This window comes from Colletotrichum siamense (genome assembly GCF_013390195.1).
Source record: "Colletotrichum siamense strain Cg363 chromosome Unknown KSG_Cg363_contig01, whole genome shotgun sequence".
NCBI classification, from domain to species: domain Eukaryota; kingdom Fungi; phylum Ascomycota; class Sordariomycetes; order Glomerellales; family Glomerellaceae; genus Colletotrichum; species Colletotrichum siamense.
In genome coordinates, this window is record NW_023501014.1 from 7,296,826 (window position 1) to 7,323,956 (window position 27,131).

The window sequence follows — 27,131 nt, forward strand, 5'->3', positions numbered from 1 at the left end:
CATCCAGCCCGGGTCTTGCTAGAACCAGGAGCCCAATCGTCGATTCGACTTTCAATCGCATTAATGACAATTCATCGCCAGGTGCATGACTCTTTCCACCTCTCTTCCAATCCCCGTTGGGCGCGCGCAGGAGATTGTTCGTCGTTTACACGCATTACTTAAGATTGAACTTCCCCAAGGAAAATCGCAGTGCAAGACCAGAACTCATGTCAGAAATAGCACCCCGCAGGACATCACAAAAATAGGGGATTGGCAAAGTTCATCCCAGCGGGTTGATCTCCGTGTCGCTCCCGTTGCGTGGGAACCCGGGAACTATCGACCCTTGAACTTTTTTTTTTCTTCTTGCCAGAAACTCTGAGTTTGCTTGACACTGACAGGGTGGTGGTGGTGGTGGTGGTCATCGTCGTCATGAACGAATACCACCCTGCCGGTTCCGTCTGTGGAGGGGGATGGTTTTTGACAGGAAAGCCACAACCAACCAACCAACCGCCACCTAACTAAACTCTTGTCATCATCCTCATGCCTGAGAACCAACACAAGGCGTCACGTCAGTACAGGATGAAGCGTCGTTCTCCTCCATCATCGTAATGACCGCGCAGCGCCAAAAAAAAAAAAAAAAAAAAAAAACCTGAACACCCTCACACCACCCATCCTCCTCTTCCCCCCTCCCCGACGCTTTGACCCCTCATCTGTCGGCCGTCTCCTCTTTCATACCAACACGAATGATATCCAGGCAAGGCCGTTCCAAACTCCGCCAAACAAATCAAAAAGACGAAAATGCCACGCTTCGTAAAATACACTATCCATAGCCCGCACGTGCTCCGTGTCCACCGATCTCCCTAGCCCAGATTGCCCTTCCGAAATAATTCATTCAATCCCAATACTAGCTAGCATCTTTCCCCACAGCCCAGAAACCGGTAGACGGACATCGCGTGTCTCGAACAATGTCTTGGGTTGGATCTGATGTTTGCTGCAGTGCAATCCCCCCCCTTATCATATACAGATCGGCATCGCAGTATGCCTTGTACGGTCGGTCGCCCGTCAGGAACTGAGGCCTGCTTTCGACCGCAAAGCAAGCAGTGCAGTGTTTGTATTAAACGGTCTGAGCAGGAAGGTCGTCCCAATCCCAACCGCATGTTTCCACAAGGAAGAGCTCAGATAAAGTGTTCTGCAGCTCGCATGCATTGCATACAAAAACCCACTAAATCGGTCCTTCGCTTGTTCCCTTCGTGCAGCTTGCAGTAGCCGCATATCAGGAAGCTCAACCTCCAAAAAAAAAAAAAAAAAAAAAAAAGAAAAAAAAAAAAACGTTGGCTATTCGGATTCCTTCTCTTCACGCAAAGGACGAAGAGAGGAAAAAGGAGGTCCAAGCGGACCTCCATGTCCAAGAAGTCCAGGAAGCTTGCCGCCACCAACATCTCCAGACGGTAGAAACAAGCAACACACACAGGGAAACGAGGAACATAACATGTCACCACCACAAGGTCCCATCATAAAACCTAGCGCGGCTTATCCGCAGCACATTACGTGCATAATCAGAAACTCCCCCCAAAAAAACCCTACGAGCAGGCATGCGGCAAATAAATGGAAGACAAAAGAGAGGTTCATCTAAATTCTTCAACGGGCGGGGCGCCGGCTGCCCCATCAAATCAATCAAAATCGACAAGAACCCACCCCGGGAAAGCGGGATTATCTAGAACACTCCCAGTATCACTAGATGTGACACCCACACCGACGGTGGAAACCGCCTTCAAATGTTTCGAAAGATTGGGCTGCGAATCTGAGGACGTCGCACGCCGAGCTAGGAAAGATTCGCAGAGACGTGAGTAGGAGAACGAGAGAGAGAAACCGAAGCGAGAGGCAAGACAGATAGGGGGCGGGGAGGGACCCGGACCCGCGCTAATGTGAGCTTCCCTCCTCCGGTCGATGGGGTCCGTCCAGTCCGGCTCTCGGTAGCTAACGGGATACGTAAGCCCAATGCTCTCTCCGAGATTGCGTCCTTGAGCTCGGGCCTGTGTGGGCGCTCTTCGCAACCTCGCTCTCGGAACTGTCATCCTGTGCTTCGGACGTTTCCTGTGAACCACGTTCGGCTTCGCGGCCGAAAGGGAGGTGGGCCAGCACACGAATGCATGATGTGATGTTGGTGTTGAGGTTCAATGCAAGTATCAGACGGGTGATAAGAACTCAGGCTTTCAGCATGATGATTGAGCGGATTAGGATCGGATTTTTTTCTTTTCTCAGGCCTCTACGTATGTGATATATCTTTTGCCCATCAGCTCCATCCGCTCTCCAACACACCGTTTTCATCAAAACAAAAAAGGGGGAATAAGTCAGGTATAGGTGCGTACAAAGACCCCCCGGGTAGGAGGGTTTCGATCGAGGGGAGCCCAGTTCATCAACCACCGAAAATATGAACGCCGTTCCATGCTGTCGTTAGGTATCGAGCCACAATCAAGGGATGAGTTGAGAGATTTCAACGAATGGTTTTCAGTGAAGGCCAGCCGCAGCAGCGCCCGGGGGAGGAGCGTCGAGGTCGACGCCCTGCACCACCGCTCTCTGCTGCCCGCTGTTGCGGTAGAGGTTGCCAAAGTACTTGAGCGCAACCTCGCTCTCCTGGCGCACCTTGAGAGTCTCCTCGCGGCGCTGCCCGAGATCCTTGACGGACTGCTCGAGACCGACGCGGAGGTTGTCGGCGGGGTAGCGCAAGACCTTGCGGACCGAGGACGAAATGCGGTTGGAGTTGCTGTGGACGTAGTCCACGGCCTCCAGCTGAGCAGCGATCTTGGTCGCAAGACGATGGGGCAGGGAGTTGGGAATTTGGTTGAGAATGTAGTACGCGGCGGCGAAGGCTATTAGGCTTGTTAGCTATCCATCTGTTGTTGTTCAAATATCGTGTCAACTTACCAGCTGCGATGATGCCCGGAATGATGAGCTTTCGCAAGTTGTCGTTGCCGAGGATCTTCGCCGCGCTCAAGGCGTGGTCCAACCATCCGTTGCCGCCAATCATGCGAGGAACCAACGCTCCTGCAATAGTGAGGGCCATGCCGGTACCTGCAACCTTCTCCTGCTTCTGAATGATGGTGTTCCAGTCGATAAAGTCTAACAGCTCCGTCGGTACATCGACCTGGCGCGCCATGGAGTCTCTCTTCCGCTTGAACATGACGTCGGGGCGGAAAACCAGGTTTTGGTAGTCATCGCCCAGGTGCATGATACCGAGCTGCTTAATGGCATTGACGCCGCCGACAGTCTTGGCTTTGGCGTGCTCTTCGCAGTGGGCGACGGCCTCCTGGATGTAGGACATCATGGCATCCTTCAGTTCTTCGGCGTAGTCGAAGGCGCTAAACAGGCCCCGGTACGGAACACCGTGGTTGTTGTCCCCGGAATGTTCAATAGCAGAGTTGAGCGTCAACCTCGTGTAGTCGTAGACGGCCTTGCATGTGTCCTCGGTGATTTTCTCAATCTGGTCGCCAACCTGGGCCTTTGCCTTCCTGCTGGACTCCAGCTGAGGCTCGAGCTCTCTGAGTTCGTTGGTAACACGGTCCAGCTCAGACTGGGCGACCTCGGTGTTGACGTTCGCCAACACATTGACATCGTTCAGAATGTTCAGCAAGTACGTCTTTGCAGGTGCCAGCTTCGACCTGGCACGCTTCTCCAGAACGAACCTGCGAAGCGACTGTTCCAAATTCTCAAAGTCACGGATCTTGTCAAGATCCTTGCCTTTGCCCTTGGGGTCGTCGCCGGGGTCATCACCGCCCCCGCCCCCGCCTCCACTCCCGGAGGGACCAGCTGTAGGCACAGCGTTACTGGACACAAAGTGAACCAGTTCCGAAGACTCCTTGTGCGTCCTCGGGCTGAGTCCGTGGACCTGGTCCAGAATCATCTTCTGGCACCTGTTCTTGTCTCTGATATTGTCGTAGCCATTCACCACAATGAAGAGGTACGCCTTCTCTGCGGCGGCGGCCCAGATGAACTCCTTGGCAGTCATCGTGAAGTGGTTTGCTGCAGAAACCACGAACACGACGACGTCAATCTCCTCCTGCCGGGCAAATACAGCGGTTGTCTTGGTCGTGTCCGAGTTCAGTCCAGGAGCATCGATCAGCGCAATATCCACCACACCGTTGTTGAGCAGCGACTCGTCAATAGTCCGCACATCCTTGACGTAGACCTTGCACTGAGTGTACTTGTCGTTCTCGATGACAATGTCCTCCAGCTGTGACAACTTGTAGACGTCATATGAGCTCTCATCGCGTCGGTCGTACGTCGCATCCTTATGGACAGCATGAACCTCCTCGAGACCGCCGTTCTCCCTAGCGTCCAATACCTCGCAAAAAATAGCTGTGCACGGCTGTTGGTCCTCGGGCAAAATCTTCCTCCGCAGAAGGGCGTTGCAGAATGTCGACTTTCCAGCGTTGAGGTCTCCCGTGACCAAGACCTTGCTTGACGTATCTTCGATTCGTTCGCGTAAGTTGAGGAGGTGTCGAATGCTCGAGCTGATCTTGCCGTCCAAGAGCGAGGCAATGGAGCCCTTCTCCAGAGAATGCACGAGCTCCGCTTGGTGAAGGGACCCCAACTTCAGATCCAGCTTCAAAACCGAGAAATCTTGGGCGATCTGCGGTGTAACGAGGCGGGGTTCCTCCGCGGGCCGTCTGTCCTGTGCCCGGCTCGATTCAGCGCTTTCGACCGAGGTCAAAGATCGTCGGATTGAGGGAGGCGACGTCGGAGAGGTAGGAACCGAGTAAGCAGATCCATGGACGTCGCCGGCAGTCGAGAATGCGTGGCCCATGGCCGGCCGGGAAGTCTTCTCCGCCCGGGTGACGGAGGGGTAATGTGCAGGCCATGAGACGTTCATCTCCTGCAGCTCCTTCAACAGCTCGATAACCTTATTGATCGAGCGGCCGAGTGTCACCCGGTGGGCGTTATACCACAGCTGGTGAATGGCACCGGCCTGAGAACGGCGGTCAGCTTCAGAAAGGTGACCATTGGCGGCAGTCGGGATATGACGGTCGGCGGCGGACAGAGCCTCGCCATTAGCGATGCTGCCTCCATAGCCGGAATCGTTGTCGAGGAGGTTTTGGAGTTGGGCGGCGTGAACAGAAGTGGAGCCAGAGCCTACAGTCATGTAGTGATGTCTGCCAGATGACGGATGCTGCGGCGTGCTGTCGGAATCGTCTCTGTCGACCTCTTGGTCCATCGGGGCCTTGCCCTTCTTCGAGAAATAATCTTGGCTCATTTTCGGTCGGTTGAGGGTGGTAAGAGCATGGTCGAGGGCGTGGTGTATGTGAGGGGTGGAAAGGGTCGAGTATGTGTGGAAAGTGGCGGTGGAAGTTTTACCACCCGCGAATTGTTTTTAGGGAAGCTCGTCACCAACGAAGAATTCCCAGCGCATGATTTTGGGCGGAGCGGCAAATTTCCTCCACCCTGTTGGTCGCGGCGCACCACCCATTGGCTCGAGTTCTTGTTCCGTCCCGTCACGTCCAGTCAGTCGAGCCACCCGGGAAAATACCGCGGCCGACAAAAAAAGCCTTATCTAATCAACGGGCTCTCCAGAACGCGGGCACCTGTGTGGCGCCCTTGGACTGGCTGGGCGCCTGTCACAGCGTAATCGCCCATGTTTCTTGGAATCCCTGGAAGGCTGGCACATGGGCTCGCCTACGTTACGCCGTGCCAAGCTATTGTACGTACCTGCCTGACCTGCCTCTGACTTGACCTCGTTCCGTTGCCCGTTACGTGAGTGCCTCCCAGGCAACCTGAATCTCTATCAACTTTCCCGACGACAACCTCCAAACGAAACAAGCGACCGATCCATCGTCTATCGGACGGCTGCGTAGGTGCACCTTCGACACAATTACTCTTCGTTTGGCTGAAACGGTCCCAAACCTCCACCATGAACGTACGTCGTGTGCCTCTTCCCCGCCACGGCCCAGGTGCTAATCTTGCGACAACAGATTCTGGAGTACATGTTCGGCAAGCGCATGACGCCCGCGGAGCGTCTGCGCAAGAACCAACGCATGTTGGACAAGGCTATCCGCGAGCTGGACCAGATTCGAGTCAAGCTTGAGAAGCAAGAAAAGCAGTTGATCACCCAGATCAAGCAAAGCGCTCAGAAGGGACAGATGGGTGCTTGCAAGATCCAGGCGAAGGATCTTGTCCGCACAAGGAGGTCGGTTACGCATCAACTTGACAATTGACAAGAGTGCTGATGGATGTTATCAACAGGTACATCGAGAAGTTCTATGGAATGCGCAGCCAGCTGCAAAAGATCTCGCTTAGGCTGCAGGTACGATACCCAGATGGGCTTCCCAGGACGATTGACTGACTGTAAACTCGCGACAGACCTATCGCACCAACGAGCAGATGATGCAAGCCATGAAGGGCGCAACCGTGGCCTTGGGCAGCATGAACCGATCGATGAACCTCCCCGCCCTCCAGCGCATCGCCATGGAATTCGAGCGCGAGAACGACATTATGGACCAAAGACAGGAGATGATGGACGACGCCATTGATGATGCCATGGACGTCGGCGCCGAGGAGGAGGGCGAGGAGGTTGTGGAGCAAGTTCTGGAAGAGATCGGGGTTGACTTGACATCAGCGGTAAGCATGGATGCCGACTTCGGGACGGACTATGGTAGGCTAACAACGGCCCTTGCAGCTCGGCGAAACACCGTCCGGGATGCAAACCGCGGCGGTGCCGGAGAGCAGGATTGCTCAAGCAGTCGGCGGAGGAGGTGGAGGTGCGGATCCCGGCGACGACGACCTCCAGGCCCGTCTCGACAGCCTCAGGCGGTAGCCATAGTAACAATCAATGAAGCGGTCACGATGTTTTGCGGACAGCAACGACGGATGATGAGGGATCCTGGGCAGCTAGTTTGTTTTGTCACATACGGTACGGAGTCCCTAGGATAAGGGGAGGCGCACTTATTTTCTTTTCCATTAAGCGGCGTCTCTTTTTCCATGCAGCAACCATGAAATTGTGTCGGTGGGCATGCTCTGCGCTGGCATTCGGCAGGTTGCATCGGAACATTGCGTCATTTGTCCACAGCAATTCAGGTGCCCCGCCAAGATGACTGCGTTTCCCACGAATACCTGCCATCGGGGCGAGTAAACCGAGCTGCTGCTTTGGGGGTTAGACCACAGCATGCAGTTCTGCCTGGGGTGGACATGCGTTGCCACCGCACTCACTACCTACTATTTTGAAGTAGATCTGCCATAATCGAAGATACTTTGTCATCGTGCCTCCTCTCCGTGATGTGTGACACTTGAGCCATCCACGCTGAAAGTTTATGCCGGGGACCTCAAGAGCACCCGGTGGCAGCTGGATGCCACGACAATAAACAAATCCCAAGTGGACACCAAGCCAGATGGTCCAGGCACACATGATGAACAGACAACAGACACGATTTGCAGAATGCCATGTCGGCAGGATTCCCCCGAGTCAGCATGACGCTGTCGCTTTCGCAAATGTGGGCCTGGCTTCTTTTGTCGGATCTCTCAGCCCAGCCCAACCCAGCGAACCGGACCCCAACTTGGACCCCGAATTCTCGGGCAGGTTGTTTGCTGGCGTCCGTGAGGGTAAAAATGGCAAGAATATCAACAACAGGGCAAGGTAGGGTAGGGTACCTGCCTAACGTACCTGAACCTTCCCCGCTCCTGTCCAGGGTTCCGAAGCTGAGCTGTCATGCCAACACTGCCGTGGGAGCTGAGTAAAGACGTCCAGCAGACGACGCGAAAAGCGATGTGCTGAAGAGCGTATGCGGTGTCATGGGAATAGCCTCCACTGCAGCCGTCCCTTGCCTTAGTAACCGACGCTGTGGGCGGCTGTTGGGTAAACATGCTAATTTAGTTTTCCTTTGACCCAAAACTCAACACCACTCTGTCAGCCTAGAGACAGCGAAGGCCCAAGCTGCTTGGCAACCCAATCTAAGCTTCACAAGAGGGGCCTCATCGTGGCCTTAGCAGCAATGGATGAAAGCGACGGGTTCGTGGGAGCAGGCAAGGAAATCCGGTTCGGCGTAGGAAGGTGCTTTGAGTCTCTTACACGGCATGATCCCGACTGACGGGCGGTGCTAGAAGGGGAAAGCGAGTTGGAGGTGTTCTTGAACGGTTCATGCAATGTGAGAAACCCATCCATGCGTTCGTCGTAGAATACCTAGGTTCGCCGACTTTTCATCCTCAAGCTCTTTGGCGGGTTCATGATGGGCAACAACAAAAAGAAGCGTTGGGTAGCGGCCGGTAGCCTCCATCGTGAGAAAGAAAGAGATCGGGCCCGGGACTCTGGGGCTGGTGATCGGCATAGGAAAGGCCCAGTTCGACTAGCAGGTTTGCAGCATTGGGTCTCAGAGTGAGGTCACTCGGCCATCTCGCGCTTCCCTTCCAGACCCGTCAGGGCAGGTCCAGTCCACGGGTGGTCTTCCACTGGTTACCTCAGCAAAAAGAAGGAAAGACGCGAGCAGAAGAAAGGGCGGACGGGCTAGTGTGGTTTCTCTTAATCCATCTCATCCCATCCTTTCCCTCTCCAAGGTTCCCTTCCTCGTCCCGGGAGTCCCAAACCGCGTACCGGACATCAGACACTCCACGACAGTTTAAACGCCCCCGTGTGCCCGTACGTTTCTTGGCCGAGATTCAGATCCCGCCCGCCTAAGCCCCTTCGTTTGGGTCGAACCCACGACAGAGCGTAAAGGTATCTCAGCAGCGCATTGCAGAAACACCTTTGACCCCGACAACGACCCAGCAGGCGGTCCAGCAATCCAGGTGTTAAGTCGCAGGGATTGGAAGGGCCCCTCCCCGTAACGGAGTCAAGGTAAGCGCCGCTAATAAAGCGACCCTGCGAATCGTGGTTCCCGCCTTTCTCTTTCTCAGGTGGACGTCCACGACCACACCTGCGTAAGGTGGTAAGGTACCTAGGTACGGATATTCGTACCTTACCCGGTCCACGTCGCTCTTCCTGGCCCTTTCCCCTCCAACCAAACATCCCCTCCCCCTCCTCTGCCACTGCTGCCCACTGCGGAGAGCCACAGCGTAACGCAGCGCCCGCCCAAGTCCAGCCCAGCCCAGCGCCGCAACATTCGCATCCGCATCTGCTGCCTCACCACAACCTTGTCCCCGAACTTCCCTTCACCTCATCTCACTTCAAACCTGACCAACCCGCTCTTCTCCCAGACGACATCGCAGCCTTTGCCATCCCGCTGGCAAACTGCGCCTCCAGATCTCCCCCGAGCCGTCTCTTTCTCGCTCTTCTACCACCTACCAACGACGTCCTCCCGCTCTTCCGTCTCGGTGGGTACGTCACTTTTGTGAGTACTGGTGCTTCCCATCTTGATCCCCCCCTTCCGAATATCAATGAGCCTACGTCACCTATCAACCCTGGAGCACCATCTATACACAGAGACATCACGCTCCTGACATTGGCATTCTGCATGTTCCCGCCTCTCTATCCCGCATCGTCCTTTTGCGCGCACTCTTCAAGAAGCCTTTCGCAGCCCTACCCCGTCCCATCTTCTGTCTTGATATCCCACTCCATTGCGGCCAGCCGGCGCTTGTGTGGCGATATCGCTTTGCTGCTTAAAGATCTAGCTTCTCTACATTGCTCTTCCCTTGCTTCTCCTACCCGACGCTTCATCTGCATCTAGCTCGGACCCGACTTACTTCCTAGCTCCCGGTCGGCCTCGGACCACTTTGCCCCTCCATGAATCCGACGAACATTGCTTGCTCACAACTCTAAAGCTAACACCGTCTGTCCCTCTCGCAGATATCCTGGCCTCGCGACGCTTTTCCCGGCGACAATATACACCGACGACGAACGTACAAACTCCCTGCCATCCTATCGTACTCAACTGATCGCGCGCCCGGGACGGTACCCTTGAATCCTTTTAAGGCTTTTTAAACTGGCAGGAAGCAAGCGTCGCAGCCTCTCCAACCAGGGGAGTGGTCTGCTGACTAGAATGTTCGGCGGCGGCTCAAGTTCAGCGCCCAAGGCGGAGAGCGACTCCAAGGAAGATCGCAAGTCGCCCTCGCCCGACTCCGAGAAGGCTCAGCCCAAGGCTACCGATCAGGTCGTTAGCGGAGACAAGAGGAGTGGCAACAGCAGTCCCCCGGGACGTCAGACCGATGGAGCCGCCGATAAGAAACGCCGGGCTAGCGGCGTCTCGAGCAAGGCTGCCGGCCTGCTGGCTCACGCAAAGAACACATTGAATTTCTCTCAGGTTGGCCGATCCAACTCGGATGTGAGCGCGCAGACTCCTTTGCAGAAGCTGGGCAAGCAGGACCCCGCACTCGTCGTGCCCCAGGGTCAGCACAACAACTCGGCCGGAGAGTCTATTCCCGGACCGCGTTCCACCTTCCGTGTCGGCGTCTGGGAAGATAGGAACAAGAAGTGCCGCCGGACGATGGAGGATACCCACGCTTTCCTGTACAACTTCCTCTACACCCCGGCTCCTGTCCTCGACAGTAAAAGAGTGATGCTGCCGATGACAAGGATGCTTCTCAGGACATGGTCGAGACGGACAACGGATACTTTGCCATCTTTGATGGTCACGCGGGAACTTTTGCGGCAGACTGGTGTGGAAAGAAGTTGCACATCATCTTGGAGGACACCATCCGGAAGAACCCCAACGGCCCCATTCCAGAGCTACTCGACCAAACCTTCACTTCAGTCGATGCGCAGTTGGAAAAGCTCCCTCTTAAGAACAGTGGATGCACCGCTGCTGTCGCTGTGTTGCGTTGGGAGGACAGAGTACCAAGTGATCGATCTGCGACTGGTTCTCAGGCCATTGCGCCGGCCACCGCAGCGGCCACCAAGGCTGTCAAGTCAAACTCAGAGGAGCCCACCGGCGATAAGGCCGCCTCTGCGAACAGCCCGGAGGCTGCACACGCCAAGTTGAAGAGCTCGGCTAGCCGCCAGCGCGTTCTTTACACGGCCAACGTCGGAGACGCACGCATCATCCTCTGCCGCTCTGGCAAAGCCTTGCGTTTGTCATACGATCACAAGGGTAGTGATGAGAATGAGGGTAAACGTATAGCTAACGCTGGCGGTCTGATACTCAACAACCGCGTCAATGGCGTGCTGGCTGTCACGAGAGCCCTTGGCGATACCTATATGAAGGATCTTGTCACCGGGCACCCGTACACAACCGAGACCGTTATTCAGCCTGAGAGTGACGAGTTTATCATTATAGCATGTGATGGAGTAAGTTCCTCCTTGACGCCATGCTTTCTGGGCATTACTGACGCACCAATAGCTTTGGGATGTTTGCTCTGACCAAGAAGCGGTTGATCTCGTTCGCAATATAGAGGACCCGGTTGAGGCTTCGAAGCTTCTGGTCGACCATGCGTTGAATCGTTTTAGTACCGATAATTTGTCTTGTATGATTGTACGTTTGGACAAGGCTGCGCTGTTAGAGAGCCAAAACGACAAGGAAAGCTCCATTGGCGTGGAGCGACCTCCGACGACTGCGGCCAAGGTCAGCGAGGCTGAGAAGATCGTTTCAGAGACGAAGAAAAAGATTGCGGACGGTGGAACGCCTGCTATTGGCGTGTCGGCGAGCAACAGTGGACGCGGACATGACCCGGCGTCCATTGACAATGGGGACTTCAAGCCCACGACGTTAGATGGGACGCTCGAGGAAGAGCCCGGACCCATTGAAGAAAAAACTGAGTCTCCGGAGATCGCCCGCGATGCTCCTCCTGCACCTTTACCTACGGAGGTGGAGCAGACTGACACGGCCGCCAAGGCGAAGAAGGCCTAGGTACGGTGACGCAGTTGATAATAAGCTTGGCTACTTCAACTGTCTCAAAGTGAGCGACTTGCGATTGTGTCGATGGCTCATACACGGGGCGGCATTGCAAGATGTCTCTAGGCAGAGGTTATCAGGAGTTCAGAAACAGGGGTTAGCAAGCATAAGGCAATGAGCCGGCCCGATGGGGAAGGGTGCTTATTGTAGGTTATCTGTACATCTAGCTATTAAATGGCTTTACCTGCGATCTTGGTGCTTGTTGTGAGCCCTCCCCGTGTTAATTGCACCGACGTCTCATTGTCAGCTAAGGACCACAACCATCGTACTCTGTCTCGTCTTTAAACATTGTCATGGCCTGTCGGAGGCTAACATGTCTTGTCCAGCAGAGCTGAGCTGTCGCTACAATGACATGATGCAATTGCATATTCCAGAAGTAAATCAGCAAGGTCATCCGAAAAGTTAGTGGCCAGCCATGATCTATTATATACATCCCAGAGTGAGGACGTCAATGTGTCGTCACCAGAGTCTCCTTTGGCGCCGAGAGACAAGCTGGCGTTCCGAAAGCAAACCACGGGGCAGATAAAACGGCTTGCCGGTACCTGCATAGAGTTTCATTCGCCCCGTAATCAGCTCGAGTGTAGAGATGAAGGGCAGAATATTCGTCTTTCTTTGGGGCCATGTCGGTCACTATCTTGGCAATATCCCAAGTCCCATGTGTCATTGCCCAGATCTCCGAGACGGGGGTTCGATTTGGGACGAGCTAGGCATGTTCAGATCTGTAACGACTTGTCGGCACTAAGAGGACTGGCAGGTAAAGGAAAAGGCAGCATCCAAAGCTCGGATCTCGTTTGGACGGTGAACGTGACCAGCTGCGCCCAGTGGTCAACGTGACCTCGAGCTGCCGCAGGTGGCGGCGCGGGGTGAAGCTTGGGCGGGTTGACAACACAGCAGAAGCTCGCACTGGTGCGATGCAGGGATGGCGGCCAGAGCACCCGGAGCATCCAGAGCGAACAGGAGGATGGGCGCAACTTGAAGGGATTGGGGGGTTTGAGTTTCTCAGGTGCCTCAAGAGGACGGAATTTATGTTGGGAGTGCAGGTGATTCGTAATTGTACATACAGCAACAGGTAGGAGGAGGTATGCCATCTGTACGCTGGGTGTACTGATTGCCGGTTGGCCCGGGCTCCCCTGGGCTTCTCCAAATCCCCAGGATTTCTCTCCAGGTTTGTTACTCCAGGTTCTCCGATCTGGGGCGGGGCGGGCGGCGGATGGCTGGGCAAGTTTGCTTTACCTTACCTGGCCTTTGCTCTGCGCATGGCAAGTGATTCAGGTGACCTCACCTTTGCCTTACCTTACACCGAGGGGGCCGAGACGAGAAGGGCTGGAGTCTGGAATCCGACCTACCTCTTTGGCGCGGCGCCGGGCGGCGTGTTACGGTGCTGCTGGGGTTGGTCCTTGAGGCGGGGGAAACGGGCGCCAGCCAGGCAAGATCGGGAAGGCAGGAATACGATGCCGCACATAAGGGCCCGGGTACTTTGGGGAACCTTTTACATAACGCGTCGTCTAGACAGTAAGCCATTATGTATTGAATTGAACGTTAGAGGCTGTTGCGTGTCTCGTGTGTTCCCCAGCTGCTGTGGCCGATGCATCATCAACCCCCGGGGCTATGAGCCAAGCCGTTTGTATCTGGTGATGCGAATCTCTCTTCCTACATCTCAATTGCATCGTAATCTGGTCGATTGCGCCTTTGATTTCTCCCGTGGTCTTTTGCCCGTTTGTTGTTACACCATTTCTGCCATTTATTGTCAATCCTTGAATTGGGCACCCTCAGCACCCGCCAATCAGAGCGCAGCAAACGTTACTTATTCCGCCTTCGTTGACGACGGCCGTTATCTTTTCGATACCGTGTTGTCTTACCCTGAATCAACCCCCAAGCAATAAGTCGTCCACGGAGTCAGCAGCAAGCTGAGCAAACATCCCGGGGGATTCTCTGGGGGCTCTCCAGTCCAACAAACCCTCAATCATTGCTGTCGATACGGGATCGTGTCCCAGCAGTGCGTGAGGTGCAGCGCACGAGTACCCATACGCCCCGTGTTTGGGAAACCGTCTCCGCGAATACCAGACGAGGGATCGCAGCTTACCACCTCTCGGTGTCGAGAGTCTGTGGTGTCCCCGTCTCCCGTCGGTGTCGGTGTTTAAGGTAAGGCAGAGGGTCTGACGGTACGTACCGGCTGCCTTATCAGGTAGGTTAGCAATCAACGCCGAGAATTCCACCTGCCCAGCTTATTTTAGCTGGAGGGAGAGCTTCAAGGTACCTTCTTTTCCAGTACGAAGACCGGGCCTGCAAAGTACCCTACATCTGTACGTACTTTCCACCTTGCCAACCCCGCACCCACTTTCTGAGAGCTAAGGCAAAGCACCAGTCACAGGCCGACGTTGAGGTCGCAGAGGTCCCACCTCCCAGCCAAAGGTTGCCGACAAAACCCAGGGCCCGCCGTTTTTTTGCGGCTTCCCACCCCAAGCCGCTTCAGTGTTTATTCCCCCCTCCATAATCCCGTTGCAAACCGACCGAGTCAATCCTCAAGCAGACAATCCAGTCGTGCCATCGACCCACGAGTGCAGCACCGCTGTTCGGCCCATCATGGCCCAATACCCAGCCCAGACAGCATCCAGCCTGAGCCCGACTGTATCTTCTGCTCCTTCAACAAACGCCGCCGCTGCTGCCCCTTCTGCGCCGACAGCAACCGCTGCCTCCCAGCCTGCTGCACCCCAGCACAAACGCGTTTACCAGGCCTGTATCCCGTGTCGCCGTAGAAAGGTCCGTTGCGACTTGGGAAGCGTCGACAACCCCCACGATCCGCCCTGCGTGCGATGCCGACGCGAGAGCAAAGAATGCTACTTCAGCGCGACCCGACGAAAGCGCAAGACGGAAGACGGTGCCGACGAACCTGAAGACATTGACGAATACACCATCCGCAATGGCCGTAAGCGTCTCCACGTCGAAGACAGTCCCCCCGTCGCCATCGACCGCCGACTCTACAGCGAGGTCCCCTTGACCCCCGGCGGTTCCATCGGCCGAAACCAACCCCTCCGTCGACCGACCGACCCCGGCATCCCCTCCGGTTCGCGCGGCGCTGTCACCCCGAGCACCGTCAGCCAGGCCGATAGCACGCGCCGCGCAGAGTTTGGCACCTTCGAGGACGAGCCCAACGCCCATCTCGAGAACGCGGAGGCCCAGGACCTCATGCGCCCCGGCGTATACGGACCCCACGATGCTTTGGATCTGCTGTATAAGGCGGCCACGGATAGGTCAGTCCAGCTCCGCCAGTCCCAAGACGCGGCTGCTTACCCTCTCCCGGCTCACAGCCCTGTGACGAACCACAAGCGCCACGAGAGTGTCGCATCCATACCGGCCCTGCCTCCGCAGCCCATGATTGTGACCCCGGGCGCGACCATGAAACCTGCGAGCGCCGGCCGTCCCTCGGTGTCGACCAAGCCGGAGCCACCAATCATCGATCCCGAGCTGACGAAGCGGGATCTCTCTGGGGAACCTGGATACCAAGATGCCATCAAGGCTTGGGGAAGGTTCAGATTCGTCAGGGCTGGCTGGTTCTCTGCGCAGGAGGCCATTGACTACATCGACTAGTAAGTCCCCATGTGGCCTGAAATGTGACACAACTGACCACAGCAGCTATTACGAATATCTTTCCCCGCTGACACCCATCTCGCCGCCGACATTCCGAAACCCTGCGTCGCATCTTACTCTTCTCACGGAGGAGCCGATTCTCACAATCACCCTGCTTACCATTTCGTCGAGATATCGAAAGATCCCGGGAACTGGTGGACATTGCCGGTCTCATGCAATCCATGAACAGCTCTGGACCTATCTGCGAGGGATGATTGAGAGATGTCTTTGGGGCCAGGAGGCTTTCGGCGGTGGATTTACGGCGGCGATGGCTGGAGCTTCATCCGTCATAGAGGATCAAACCAGCAGCACGGCTCCTTGGCGTGGAATGAGGAAGGGAAGTCTGCGGACGCTAGGAACTGTCGAGTCTCTCATGATCTTGACGGAGTGGCACCCCCGCGCGCTCCACTTTCCTCCTGCCGAGGCCATTGACGAGCTCATGCTCCCGTCATATGAGGGTAGTGATTTGATCAGCACCGATGAGAACGGAAACCAGCGGCCTTCGGCCAACATTGGCGGCCGGAGACTTGACAGCTGGCTCGAACCTGCGTGGAGGAGCGACAGAATGTGCTGGATGCTTCTCAGCACCGCGATGGGTCTCGCATATGAGCTCGGAGTGTTTGACGACATTGATGAGCTGCTTCGTGACGGCGCAATCACCCGCCCTGAGTATGAGGAGGAAACCTACAGGCAGCGCGCAAACCGTATTAAGCGGCTGTTGTTGATCTACTTGACTCAATTGGCCGGCCGCCTCGGCTGGACGAGCATGGTTCCAGAGGTCCTCCGCAAGAGCGATCCCGCCGTGACCCGTCGACGGCCGACATCGACTGAAGGCACAACACCCGGTACCAACCCGTCCTCCCTGTCCAATGCCTTCAACTACATTCCGGACCTGGAGCTTGACGATCAGATCATCCACTGCTGGGCCGGTATCAGCAATGCCATGCACATCGGCAATGAAAAGTTCTTCAGGTCACGAAAACACACGACCGACATCATCCAGAGCGGCAAGTATACTGAGCTTCTGAAGGATTTCCAACCTCTCCTGCAAGATTGGTGGAAGGAGTTTGAGCGGTACAGGCTGCCGCCGTACATCAGACACATCCTGACTATCGAGTACGAGTATGTACGCATCTATGTCAACTCGCTATCTTTGCAGGCAGTCGTTGAGCGGTGCACCAATAATGCTGGAAATACTGCGCACGCCGGACACGGCGCGCACGGCAATCATAACGCAGGGAGCGCCGCGCAACTCTCGCCTCAGACTCAGAACTACTTTGGAAAGCTGCCTCTGGGCCAGTTGGGTGGCTTTGGTGCGACTGACCAGGAATACATCAAAGAAGTCATCAGCGGTAGTCGCAACCTTCTCAGAACCGTGGTGGAGGGGCTTCTCCCAGGAGAGTACCTCAAGCACGCTCCCGTGCGGACGTACTTCCGCATCATCAGCGGCGCCATGTTCTTGCTCAAGACCTTCGCTCTTGGTGCGCCACGGTCTGATGTAAAGATGAGCATTGACTTGATGGACCAGACCGTCGAGGCTCTCCGCAACTGCGTCGTCGACGATGTCCATTTGGGCATTCGCTTTGCCGACTTGCTCGAGTCTTTGACCCGTCGTCTTCGCAACCGGTTCATCCAGGCGCCTACTCTAGGTCACGCATCCGCGGATGGAAGAAGCCCGGATCCCCATGGCATCACTGATGGTGCTGGCGCTGCGGATGGGCAGGTGGCTAACGGCGTCAACGGCCAAACTTGGTCCAACCACGCAACGAAACTGCGGAATGGACTCAACCCGCACGGTAAGACCTGGCACGCTTCCCAGTCGACTTCATGGACTAACAGACAAGCAGAAGACCCGAACGCCATATCCGCAACGCCCTTCGACCTCACCACGGGCAACTTTCCCTACCCATCTGGTGCCGCCTCTGTCCTGGGTCCCTCCACACCGGCGCCTCACCCCGAAAACACCAGCAACAACACGAACACGAACAACACCAACAACACAGCAGGCTCCACGACCGGCATGGACAACCTCTTCGACTCGACAGACTGGAGCAACCCCAGCAACGAGATGTGGTACCTGCCCACGGGCCCTGCCTTTTTCCAGAACATGGACAACACCGCGGTGGCCATGACGGCCGAGGGCGTTAACGTCGGAGGCCTCGACCTCCTTGAGTACATGGCCATGGATAACTTCAACGTCATGGACGGCACGAACGGCGCGCCGTCATACCCCTGAACCCAGACAGGGCTACAAAAGTATTGATGACCCCCAAGGAGAGATAACGATATACACAAAATTGGGCAACGGAAGACAAAAAAGCAAAAGCGGGGTTCAAAAATTGCATTTTGGCAAAAGCACACGACGTGACGTCGTCGGAAAATGAGTAAGACTTGCGAAAAACGGCAAGTGCTTGTTTTCTTGGAAAAATTGGGGTGAATGAGTATGGGGTACGGACATCAGCATTGGCTTTCTAATTATTTTGATTGCTCAGCTTGAGGTACTTTGCCGTCTCAGACGCAAGTCTTCGTACGAAGGGGTTTTTTGGTTTTGTTTTGGCACGAGTTTTCGTTCCTTACCTTATGAGATTGGCGGCAAGATGTATGGATTTAGATACCCTTTTCAGCACTCGATTGTCAAACGAAGCACGCGGAGTTTTCCGGGGTGCTTGCTCGAGTTGGACGGTTTATTAGGCTATAAACAGATTTCTTTCTTTTTTGGAAAGTACGAATCCCTTATCATTTTCTCGGCTCCTGCCGATAATGTAATGTGCGGAGATAGAGAGGTTTGGGCACCTCGACGCAGCAGGTGAGTGTCCTAGGAAAAGCAAACCTTTTCGAGTATCGAGTTTTATCTGACATGGTACTGCTTGATTCCTGCAGCTTTTTGCGTGGTAAACCCAGATCCGTGGTCTCTGTATCCATCTCTCGTCTTGTCCCAAGAACAGAATGCGTCGTCTCCTTCGTCTGGATCTCTATTCCTACACACAATGTTGGGCCCATATCCCCGCCATCCGGAACCCAAGTCTCCATCCAATCCTTTCCACCCCCGATTCTCATCCTGTGCTTTCCTGTCGTGGATATCGTACCCTTGTGATGGGATATCGTCTCGTCGTTGATCTCATAGTTCATCTGATCGTTTGCATTCTCACCCGCCGTCGTTCTTGTGGCCTCGTTCTGGGAGAGTTCACTCAGAGCGCGGGCGGGGGAAGCGGAGCCAACCCCAGAACGGGGCGCCGCCGCTGGTCTCCTCTTCGCTCTGCTGGGGGTGGATGGCGTCCATGCTATGGCGAGGCGTGAAGTGGCCGTTGGGACCGATAGGCGGCATCGTGGCCGGGGACTGTTCGGTGCGGCGCTCGATCTCGCGAAGGTTGCTCTCGAACTCCTGTTGGAGGGCGCGCTCGCGGGGGCAAGTAATACTGTCGATGGTCTGCTGGCGGACGCGGGCGTTCTGGGCGTTCTCATAGGCGATGTCGCGGGGGCGGGCGGCAACGACGGGAGGAGGAGGGGTGATGGTGATCTCTGGAGTGGCGCTCGTCTGGGGAGAGATGGGCTCGGGGATAGTGGGGTGGTTGAACATGAATAATCCCTGGAACACCGGTCGGTCGTTCTGCTGGGCGGTAGACTCGGAGCGCAGGCCTTGGTTCACGCCCTGCTGAAGGGGGATATTGTTACCGGCTTCGAGGTCAACAATCTCCTCGTCGTCGGTGCGCGAGCCGATGGTCCGCTCCTCGCGGCCCAGGAAGAAGAGACGCAGCCTGCGGCGGGCGAAGTCGCGGAAGCCGCCGCGAGGCCGGAGGCGCAGGCGGAAGTTGCGATAGTCGGGCATGTGGAAGCTGTGGTAGTCTTCGCCGGGTAGGGCGTAGTAGAAGTGAATGCAGGGGTACCAGAAGCAGAGAGCACAGGCTATGATGAAGCCGATGAGTGATCCGATGAGGAAGCCCTTGCCGATGTTTGCGATTGCGCTAGAGTCGGATAGGACCCAGGCTTCGAGGAGAGGTGTTGGCTTGTGGGAGGGTTCGACAGAGAGAGGAGCCACATGGGATGTGGGGAGAGGGATGGGAGCCATCGTAGCGGTTGGCCGAGTAGGCAGATGGCTGAAACCCAGACGTGGAGGAGTATGAGTGCGCGGCTATGTCTATCAGTTACGCGCTCGCAATGTGTTTGTTAGGACGGCTTTGATGACTTACGCGTCGGTCTTTGAGAGTGTACGTCGTGAGAGGCGCGCGCTGGGTTTTCAAACAGCAATTCACGCTGGATCTCCTTCAGACTGGGCGAAGAACAATGGCTGTATTCTCTTGCTGTGAGAGAAATAGTGACGAATGATTCTGGGATAATGAAGGTATTTGGAACTTTGGCGCGCGTTGGTGTTGGGATAGATGGAGGCCCTTGTCCTGGTCGATGAGTTGGATATGGGTTGTGGTGGAGAGGGTAAGGAATTTTGAAAACGGGAAGAAGTTTTCCTCTCGATCTTTGGGCTAGAGAAAAGGTGTGAGCAGACTGTTGACAACAGGCAGGAGGGGTGGGTGGGAGGTTGAAGTCGTTCATCTGAGGCGGGAGCGTCGCTTCCCTCTCACCCGCGCTCTTTCCTCCGAAAGACAACAGATGGAAGAAGTGGGTCGCCGCCAGGTTTTGATCAAAGTTGAGATTGAATTCGGGACTAATGGTGATTCCTTGAGAAATCAATCTCTTTGGAGACTTTCGGCCAGATGTTTTTGGTTCTCTGCCAAGAACCCCTGAATAGCTTCCAACGTAACGCCCCTCCGCATGCCCGTCTCATCGTCCCACGAGGAATGCAGACCAATCAACTTCCCAGACTTTCTGTCGATGAGAGGAGCCCCTGAATGTCCCCAATACGTCCAGCAAGTATGCATCAACGCCCCAATCTCTGAATTATCCTGCACATCCTGACCCTCGGCGCAGCCCCTAAAAGTCCCGGCGCTGAGGTGGAGGACGTCATATCCCGTCTTGACGCCCGGCTCTGAAGCTTCAAAATCTTCACTTCCTGGGTGTCCAACGCATATGAGCCGGGACTTCAGAGGTGGAGTGGAGACGGCCGTTGTGATGAAGGGAAATTAACTGGCAGCCGGAGATGCAGATGAGATTGATGGGGGTTCCTGGGCCGCTACGATATTCAAGAGAGCCAAATCGCGTTTAGCATTCCATGCCAGAGGCTTTGCTTCCACTACGCGGCCAGAGGCAAAGAGGAGCCAGTGGCTTCGCGTCGCATCGAAGTCATCGGCGGTTTCGGCTATGCAATGAGAGCACGTGAGGAGGAGGCCGTCCGGAGATATGCAGATAGCGGCGCCAGCCTCCTCTTAAGCAGCGCTGCTAACCAATCAATTAAGCTAAATCTGAGGGTTAAATTTGACTAATTAACTTAATAATCATAATAGTCTTATTTAAATTAACTATTTTAATTAGTTTTAAATATAATTACCTAAATAAGAAGTTAGTAATACTTCTTATAATATTCTTAGAAAGTTAAAATATATATTATATAATAATTTAAAACTATTTAACCTTTTTTAGTCCCTCTACTTAAAGTAATAGCTATTTATAGTAATAATACTACTTTAAACTTAGTTCTAGAAGTATTAAGTTTACTTAAGTATTAAGAGTATTATTAATAGTTTCTATAATATTAATAGAAGTTTAGTAAAACTAAATACCTTCTTATAATTAGTTATTATTACTAAGATAGTAAAGATATTAAGGGTAAGTTTATTAAGTATTAAGAAGGTCTATTAATATAAAATCTACTATTAAATAAGGTTATTAATAAGCTAAGTAATAGAGAAATAGAAATATTACTTTAGCTTATTAAAATTATTAATAGTAGTATTATAAGCCCTATTAGCTAACTATTAATAATATTTAGAATCCTTAGTTCTTAAAGTAATAATAATTAATATAAATATAGTTTATAGAAGCTATAAATAAAGCTATAGATTAGCTTAGTTAGATATATTAGTATATTATTATTATTAATACTTATAAAGTCTTTTTTAAGTATTATATACTTATATATAAGTTTCTAAGGTGTTTTAATATTTCTAAAGCTATTATAAACCCTACTTAAGATATAGAATTACTATAGTAATATAGAGGGGAGACTTTATAAACTTAATATAGTATTTATTAAATACTTATTAGCTATTAATAATTAATAAGTATAAATATCTATAAAAGTTAAACTTAATATCTTAGAAGTATTATAACTATAAATACTTAAGCTATAAGTAAATAGGGATACTATTAATTAATAGGGATTATAAAACTACTATTAAGCTTTACTAAAAGTATTAAGATACCTTTATAAATTAAAATAGTTACTATAATTAACTCTTAGTAAGTTAAGTAGCTATATAGTTAATCTTAGTATTAATAAGGGTATTAAAGAGCTTACGCTAATCTTTAAGATAATCTAAGAGATACTTTATACTTACTAGAACTTCTTAGAATTAACTATACTTATTACCTTTACTTTAGTCTTTATATTTCTTAGTCTACTTATAAAGTAGTTTAAATATTTTATATAACTCTATAAGGACTTATTAGTCTTTATTAATAAAGATATCCTTATTTAGAATATAATTTATATTATTAAGAAGACTTAAAGTATAAAGAATATAACTATTAATCTAGCTATATTTAAGTAAAGCTTATTTAATTATATTATATATTAAGTTCTATTAAGTAGTATTACTTAATATTAAATTTAGCTCTTAAGATAACTCTTTTTATAAAATAAAGTTAGTATTATTATTAATAGCTTTATTACTAATAGCTAAGAAGTTTTTAGATTATTATAGTAATAATTTAATATACTTAATAATATTCTAAAGCTTACTAATAAAACCTTTCTACTTCTAATAAGCTAAGTTATTTTAAACTTTACTAATATTAAGTAAATAGTTAAACTCCTCTTTAAATACTTTATTATTAATATTATAAATAATAGTATAACTAATAAAGTTAAAGATATAGCTATAGTATTAAATTTAGTATTACTAAGTATTAGTTTCTATATATAAAGATAATAGAGAAAGAAAGAGAGCTTTAAAGTAAGTATTATTATTTATAATATTATTAGATATAGTAATATTAACTTAATTAATAAAACTTTAATCTATAAAAGTAGTATAAATAGTTATAATAATATTCTTATTAGAGTAAATACTAAGCTAATAATAGAAAGCTAATAAGTATTAAGTCTATTTCTCTAATTAGTTAATAAAGTAGCTAAATATAATAATAATAATATATTAATTAGGGGAGGTCTATAGATTAAATAATATATAGACCTTTATAAGTACTTTCTATATTTTACTTCTAATTTATTCTTTCTTAGAGATATAGAGGTAATATAATTAAACTTTCTAAGAATCCCTTAACTAATATATTTAGTTATAGATATTATAATTAAAAAAACTAAATAAATACTATATATATTAGTTACTAAATATTAAGAAAAAGTTACTAATATTAATAAAGAAGCTAATAGCTAGCTTTTTAATTTAAGAGATTTTACTATAAAGTATAGTAATAGGGGTAAAGTATTAACGCTTAAGGAAGTACTTATTATCTATAAAATTATTACTAAATAGATAGTTAGTATAAAAGCGTTCTTTATAGATATAGTAAGTAGATTTAAAGTATTTCTTAGCGCTAAATATAGTAATAGCTTTTTATAGCTTTTTAAAGGTATTAACTTTATTATAATATTAATAAACCTAATAAGTATTACTTAGATATATTATTAATATATAAAAAAATATAATAGAAAGTAAGTAAGTAATAAGTATACTTTTAATATTACTTAAGAGGATTTTATAAATAAAGATACCTTTATTCCTAATCTAAGAAGTATAGCTTTAACTACTCTTTTTTAAAATAGCTTCTATATTAATATAATACTACTCCTTCTAAATAATATAAAGTAAAGTTTTAAGAGTAGTATATTTATTAAAGTTAGTAGTTAATATATTATTAATAATTAAAAAAGCTTAAATCTAAGTAATAATCCCTTAAAGAGTTACTTTATAGCTAATAAAGTAATTAATATATTAGTTATATATTAGTAGAGGTATTATAATAATAAAAGAGAGGTTAAAAAAGGCGTTTAGAAGTATATAGAAGTAGGGCTTTAAAACGTAGTAATAATAATAGTAGTAATAATAATATTAATAGTAATATTAAAAAGAGTTATTTTTAAAAGCTAGTAAAGAAGTTAAAAATAAGCTTTTTTTAACTCTTAATAAAAAAGCTAAAAATATATTAATTAAGTAATATAATAAAAAGCAAATTTTAGTATTTTTAGTACTTCTTAGTAATAAAGCTAATACTACTAAGAAGTACTTAGCTTTACTTTACTACTTATTAGTATAAAGGTATTATTAAACTAATATTATTAACTACTTACTTTTTTTTTTTTAGAGATATATTATAATAAAACCTAATAAGCTAATAATAAGTCTACTATATAAGGAATTATAGAGATATTAATTTAAAACTAACTTAAGTTATTAATTATAATATAAAAACTTAAAGAGTTATAACCTTAAACTACTAAAAAAGAATATCTAGTTAACTTTTTTATTTTTTTATTAAATCTTTTAAAAATTCTAATTAGTTTAGAAGCTAGATTTTTATTCTTCTAAGTAATATTAGTTTAATTAAGATAGTTAAACTAAGGGTATTATAAGTTTAGCTAATTAACTCTAAAAAAAGCCTCATTTTAATTAGCTGATTAATTAATTTAATTAATTTAGCTTGATTAGGTAGCAGCGCTGCTCTTGAGCGAAAACGAGAGTTGCTATCACTGAAGACGAAAGCCCCTTCATTTGCATGTCTTCTGGAATCAAGATCTGATTTTCTAGTAGCAGCCGGCGCTTTTTCAGAAGAAGTCGGAGGTCTTGTTTTGAGAGATCTTTGGGTTTGAGGCCGCTGCCGAGGTTTCCGGGAAGCGTACGAATAACAGAGCTTTCTGACTTTGAAGTTTCTTCTGTTGCTGAGATAGAAAGTCTCGTCTCGTTCCCCGCGTTGCTTGAGGATGCTGCCGCTGCTGCCAACTTGGCCCTTTGTCTCGTTCGACGCGGAGAAGTCACCCCAGGCCGCGCAGCAGATTGCTCCATGTTGATATGTGAAAAGCTCAAAAATGAAAACAGTACAATTTTCACCTCAGATGTATTGAGATGGAATCTTGGATCTTGATAAGAAGTAGAAAGTGGATGGGTGCCGCTAGTTGAAACGGTAGCGTGCCACTGCTGCCTAATTTTCAACATCAGAGCCACTCATCATGTAGCCTGGGTTCTGCCAAAAAACAACATGGATCACACTAGCTTCAATGAGTACAGAAATTTCCTCACCAAAAGTGAAGTTGAATTTGTTACAGTGTTGAACTATGTACATGGAAATCGAATTGCCCCAAGAATCCAAAATTAACAAGATCACGACAATTACAGCGGAAATGGTAGATTCTCGGTACTTGTTCCCATACGATCCGGCCTCGTACTATCGTCAATTCTCGTCTAGGTCGAACCGAACGATCAAGTGATTGTTTCAGAAGCACTCACTGCTGCGTCTAGACATAGATAGCGCAGCTGATGGGACCACGGACATCCATGAGATCCGCAATGGTGATGTTGGGCAGCAGGCCCGCTGTCCAAAGGTTGTGCGCCATGGTGGTCACGTTGCCGCCGTTCTCGCCGTTGTAATCAATGAGGTCAGCACCGGGATACTCAAGATTGGACATCTCGAGGAATGCGTCGGAAGCGACGACGGGTCCGCCAATCTCATTGAGACGCGCAGTCAAGTTGACGGACTGCCACTCCCACCAGAGACGGTCGAGGTTCGTGTGGTGAAGGAAGAAGAGCGGGTCACCGGGGCTGGAAACAACGTCCAACATCTACAATTCAAAAAGTCAGTTTCTGCCGGTGTGATGAGCAGAGCGCTGTCGAGTGGGACTTACGGTGCCGCCGACGCCCATGTGGCCGGCAAGATGAGGGGCGGTGCCCCAGCAGTTCCAAGAGTCCACATAGGTGTCGATCGCCATGCACTCGTTGACGTAGGTGCTGTTGGCCTGGTAGAAGCTGTCCTGGTCCAAGTCGCGGGTGAAGCAGAAGTTGGCGTTGTTGCTCGTCTGGTTCAGGTGCATCGTCAGGTTGACGAAAGGTCCGTCGGCAACGCAGCCATTTTCGCCATTCTTGAAGCTTCCGAATCCAGTCTCTGCATCGAAGACGGTAGACTGGTTCAAGAAACCAGCTTCGGCGTCCTCGAGCTCGTTCCAATACGGCTGGCCTCCCTCATAGCCACACTCAGTCTGAAGGTAGACCTCGTGAACACGCACTGCAGTGGTGTTAGTCAGAGGATTCTCCCCAAATATGGAATTACGTACTGTAAAGTCTATGCCAGGGCAGAAAGGGGCCGTCGTTGTGGATGACGTTGGCTTGATAGATGTGGGCGTACATCAGATCATCCCAAAGATTCTGAGAGCCCTTCACGCCCAGCTTCGGGGCTTTATTCTGGAGGCAAAGCTCAGCGTCGATGTAAGCCTTTTTCTCGACATCGGTCATGGCGGTCCTAACATCTGTGTTAGCTAGGGGTTTATCAATCTGAAAAGCCTAGTAACATACCAAGACTTTCTCTCATGCAGAGTGGTACACTCTGGAAATTCCTTCACAGCACCTCTGGTAAGGCTTGAATTGGAGGCAGGCAACGAAGCCGCCGTGGCCAAAGCAGCCAGAGAGCTGAGCAGCAGAAACTTAGTAGAGGAAGGAGCCATGATTTTTGTAACGAAGGACAACGATTCCAAGAGAGAAGAGTGGCGTGAGGGTGGTACGACAATTCAATGTCTGAGGCTTTCTTTCAGCATTTTATATGCTTGGCCCCCTTACCAGTTACACTCATGGCTGAATCTTTTCGTCTACTCTTCTCCATTCCTTCTCGCAGTACCTCCACATACGCCTATCTTCCTCCGACTCATAGCTTCAGGGAACGACAAAGAAGCCATCCCGACCGATATCACCGAGACGCACCCCTAGTCTAGACAGTCGTCTTGGTGGTACAGGATAAGGAGAAGCCCGTCACTGCGGCCCCACCCCGCCGCCCTCATTCCGCCAGCAGCATGGATATGAGCGGCGTGGAGACGATGCGGGTCCAGGTTTCGATCTGATAACATTAAACAGCTCAAGCCTCGGTCGACAACTGACTAAGGTTCACTAATTTTAGCGTATCCTGTAGAGATCCTTGTAATCCCGTACAGTCTCTAGCCGCGTACCGCGTACCGTCGGCGGAGTTGGGAAAATTCTTATTGAAGCTAAGCTTTTTCCTTACAGTCACCTTCAGCCGTGATGGGGTCGGCTCTCCACGCGAGTCTGGGAATTACCCATTTTTGTCGGATCCGAGCCATTCTCTGCCGAAGGACATGATCGCCGGTGCCCCTGTTGGCCTGCGGAAGGTTCTCGTTTAGCTTTCAAACATCAGGACGCCAGAATACGGCTTCATAAAATGCCGATTGTCTGTACTAAACGCACAGTCTCAGATACTGTAGCCAACCCAGGCATGCCAGAGACAGGAGCTGCTGTGTGCTCAAATCGCCTTGTATACCAATGCACGTAGCTCCGATACTGCTGTATGTAAGGATCAAATCCTAGTCTCTACCTCGCCGACTCATTCGGGAAAGCAGTGCCGTTTGAGTCCACTGTCATATGTCTGTGG

At 50.3% G+C, this 27,131-nt stretch overlaps 5 protein-coding genes across 5 annotated transcripts; 2 read left to right on the top strand and 3 right to left on the bottom strand.

Annotated features, from left to right (window-relative positions):
- Positions 1-2,487: 2,487 nt before the first annotated feature.
- On the bottom strand, positions 2,488-5,230 carry fzo1 (Transmembrane GTPase fzo1; the record flags this gene model as incomplete). The annotated part of the gene is made up of 2 exons (XM_036633688.1): positions 2,488-2,849; positions 2,905-5,230. The coding sequence occupies 2 exons, from the start codon at positions 5,228-5,230 to the stop codon at positions 2,488-2,490; spliced, it is 2,688 nt and encodes an 895-aa protein (XP_036502162.1).
- Positions 5,231-9,938: 4,708 nt separating this feature from the next.
- On the top strand, positions 9,939-11,741 carry CGCS363_v001840 (Protein phosphatase 2C-like protein 1; the record flags this gene model as incomplete). The annotated part of the gene is made up of 3 exons (XM_036633689.1): positions 9,939-10,433; positions 10,484-11,182; positions 11,235-11,741. The coding sequence occupies 3 exons, from the start codon at positions 9,939-9,941 to the stop codon at positions 11,739-11,741; spliced, it is 1,701 nt and encodes a 566-aa protein (XP_036502539.1).
- Positions 11,742-14,369: 2,628 nt separating this feature from the next.
- CGCS363_v001841 (Transcriptional activator ARO80) lies at positions 14,370-17,649 on the top strand (the record flags this gene model as incomplete). Its single annotated transcript, XM_036633690.1, has 3 exons — positions 14,370-15,373; positions 15,420-17,209; positions 17,261-17,649. 3 exons carry the CDS (start codon positions 14,370-14,372, stop codon positions 17,647-17,649), a joined length of 3,183 nt encoding a protein of 1,060 aa, XP_036502538.1.
- Positions 17,650-18,597: 948 nt separating this feature from the next.
- On the bottom strand, positions 18,598-19,479 carry CGCS363_v001842 (uncharacterized protein; the record flags this gene model as incomplete). The annotated part of the gene is made up of 1 exon (XM_036633691.1): positions 18,598-19,479. The coding sequence occupies one exon, from the start codon at positions 19,477-19,479 to the stop codon at positions 18,598-18,600; it is 882 nt and encodes a 293-aa protein (XP_036502541.1).
- Positions 19,480-24,996: 5,517 nt separating this feature from the next.
- On the bottom strand, positions 24,997-26,196 carry ivoB-3 (N-acetyl-6-hydroxytryptophan oxidase ivoB; the record flags this gene model as incomplete). Its single annotated transcript, XM_036633692.1, has 4 exons — positions 24,997-25,320; positions 25,384-25,760; positions 25,810-25,994; positions 26,048-26,196. 4 exons carry the CDS (start codon positions 26,194-26,196, stop codon positions 24,997-24,999), a joined length of 1,035 nt encoding a protein of 344 aa, XP_036502540.1.
- Between the last annotated feature and the right edge of the window lie 935 nt (positions 26,197-27,131).